The sequence below is a fragment of the Anneissia japonica genome, unplaced genomic scaffold (genome assembly GCF_011630105.1).
Source record: "Anneissia japonica isolate Jap-2015-1 unplaced genomic scaffold, ASM1163010v1 scaffold284923_len121384_cov96, whole genome shotgun sequence".
Lineage (NCBI taxonomy): Eukaryota > Metazoa > Echinodermata > Crinoidea > Comatulida > Comatulidae > Anneissia > Anneissia japonica.
In genome coordinates, this window is record NW_022753249.1 from 118,256 (window position 1) to 120,616 (window position 2,361).

At 48.5% G+C, this 2,361-nt stretch overlaps 1 protein-coding gene across 1 annotated transcript; it reads right to left on the reverse strand.

Annotated features, from left to right (window-relative positions):
• Positions 1–844: 844 nt before the first annotated feature.
• Positions 845–2,032, reverse strand: LOC117122784. Its single transcript, XM_033268522.1, has one exon. It carries the CDS (start codon positions 2,030–2,032, stop codon positions 845–847), a length of 1,188 nt encoding a protein of 395 aa, XP_033124413.1.
• Positions 2,033–2,361: the final 329 nt, after the last annotated feature.

Consider the following 2,361-nt stretch of genomic DNA (forward strand, 5'->3'; position numbering starts at 1 on the left):
TGATGCTCGTTCGACCTCAACAGGGACTGCGGTGTATGCGGCAAGCCTTCCGTGCTCTGGTGGAGGATCCTGAGAGAGGACTGTAACGAAAGTCGCCTGTACGCCGTGATGATTTTCGAGACGAACGAGCCGACGAGGAGGACGTTTCACCTCCTATACGAACTGTTCAATCAGCCAAGACTGATCCTCTTGAATTCGATCTGCGAAATCTCGAATTGCACGCGGAGGGAGTTGAAACCGAACATAGTCGCTTGCCCGCAATCCAACTCCTTGTGGATAGACGTGACCCTGTGTTTAGGCACCACCGGAGAGACCGTCAGAAAAGGGTACGCTCTGCGTCTGACGGACGGATCCGTCAGAGACGTTCGCGCTGCCGACATAGCCGAGTCTGTCCGACAGGAGATAGGGGAACTCGAGCAAACGAAGAAGCTCGTCGAAAAGAGAACGAAAGACACGACGACACCGTGGAGGATCTGGCCAACCGTCTGGCGTCCGTCGTACGCCACGATCTGGCGGAGAGGTGGAAGAAGGATTTCAAGTTGCGATCGCACAGAAGCATGAAGGAACTCGACCGAAGGATAGAAACGGTCGAAAAAATACATGGAGAACGATCTGGCGTTGAACGAGGAACGGGAATGGTTGTTTTACAATCCCCTCAGGGAGACTTCGGTCGTCGACAAACCCGTGTCGCCGACCAAACTGGATCGCACGTTCGCCCACATCATGGAAGATTTGATTGATGAAATGTTGTAAATTGTAAACTATTGAATTAATAACTGCAATAAAAGAAATGAAACTTGAAACGATAAATTTGGTTTGCTTGTGTTATTTATTTTAATTTTCACTAATAAAATACATCTACATCGAAATCTTCGTCGTGTCTGCCGCCGCAATCGTTGACGTGCTCCATCAACGAAGCGTGTTCCGTGACGTTGTTAGCTTTGAAACACCTGGGACATCTCAACGGCTCTTCCTCCTCCTCTTCCTTCTCGTACGAAACTTCCCCGACGACGGAACTTTCGTTAGTTTTTGCGAAACGCAAGTCATCAAGCTCTTGGCATTTCTTATCCAGGCCCACGTGCAGTTCGCGGCAATCCCTCTCCAACATTTCGTTCCTCGCAGAAAGCGACTGGATTTCTCCCGTAATCTTGATGACGTGCGCTTCGCGTTGATCCGAGTACCGTTGCCATCTGGTGTTAATGCTTATGACTTCCTTTAGCTGTTTCGAAAGTTCGGCGTTTTCCCTGGCCAAGCTCGACACTTGTTCCTCCAAGACCTTGCATCGATCTTCCGATGAGAGAGACCCAACATTTCTCTGTTCGCCGACATCTTTTTCCCTTCTTTCGTAATCCCTCGGCTCCCGAGCCACGTCGATCTTGCCCGTTACCAGATCGTCGATCTTCGATCTCATTCGTTCGATCTCGCGGCAGAGCGTTCGACGGACGTCGTCGGCGTAACTGCGCTGTCCGTAGCACTCCTTCAGCTCCGACGTCAGTTTTCTAATAGCGACGTCCTTTTCCGAGTCGGAAGAATTCGTAGCGCTTAGGTACTCGGTCAGCTCCTTATCTTTTGTGCGGACCTCGAACGAAAGTTCTGCAATCCTTTCCCTGAGAGCTGCGATCGTCTTCTTCGCTTCCGCCACTTCCTCGGAACTGTAATTCGAGTTCAGGACGGTTCGCAATCGCACGTTGTCCCTCAGCAGCTGGTCGAGAACCTCCTTGTCGTGTCCGGGCACGAAAACTTCGTGCTCTTTGAGATCGACCGACGAATCGAGTTTGTTTGTGTGCAGTCTGAATTGCAAGTGCTCGATGCTTAGGTTCTTCTTCTTGAGTTTCAGTTTCAACGAATCGATCGAACCTCCGTAGTCTTTCAGAAAAAGCTTCAGCACGTCGATGCTCTGCACTACGGTTTTCAGGGAAACGATTTCCTCTTCTTTCTTTCGCAGCCGGTCCAATTCGGAGGAGGCTCTGCCGACACATACATCGTCGGTGCTCTTTGTCGCAGTCGTCGTCCGGTCAAGTTTATCGTTCATGTCGTTAGCTCTACGAGTGTGATGGAATCACTTTAACTCGACTTTTATTTCGTTTTCGTTGTACGGTGAGCGTACGTCATCGGTTCTTAGACACTTGACGTCACGAGCTCATGGCCGAAGGCCGAAGTAAGCTTTTATAAAAAATAAACAGATTATAATAGATGTTTTGCGTGTGTGCGTATTTAATTTTCGATTTTCCTTTTGTTTAATTAAAAGTCCTGTTTCAAACCATTCCTCTTTCGTCAGTCGTTACATAAGTCAAACACTATCAGGCTAACAAGAACAGCAACCAATAGTCTAATTTGATATTTTTTCTAGCAAAAACTTTA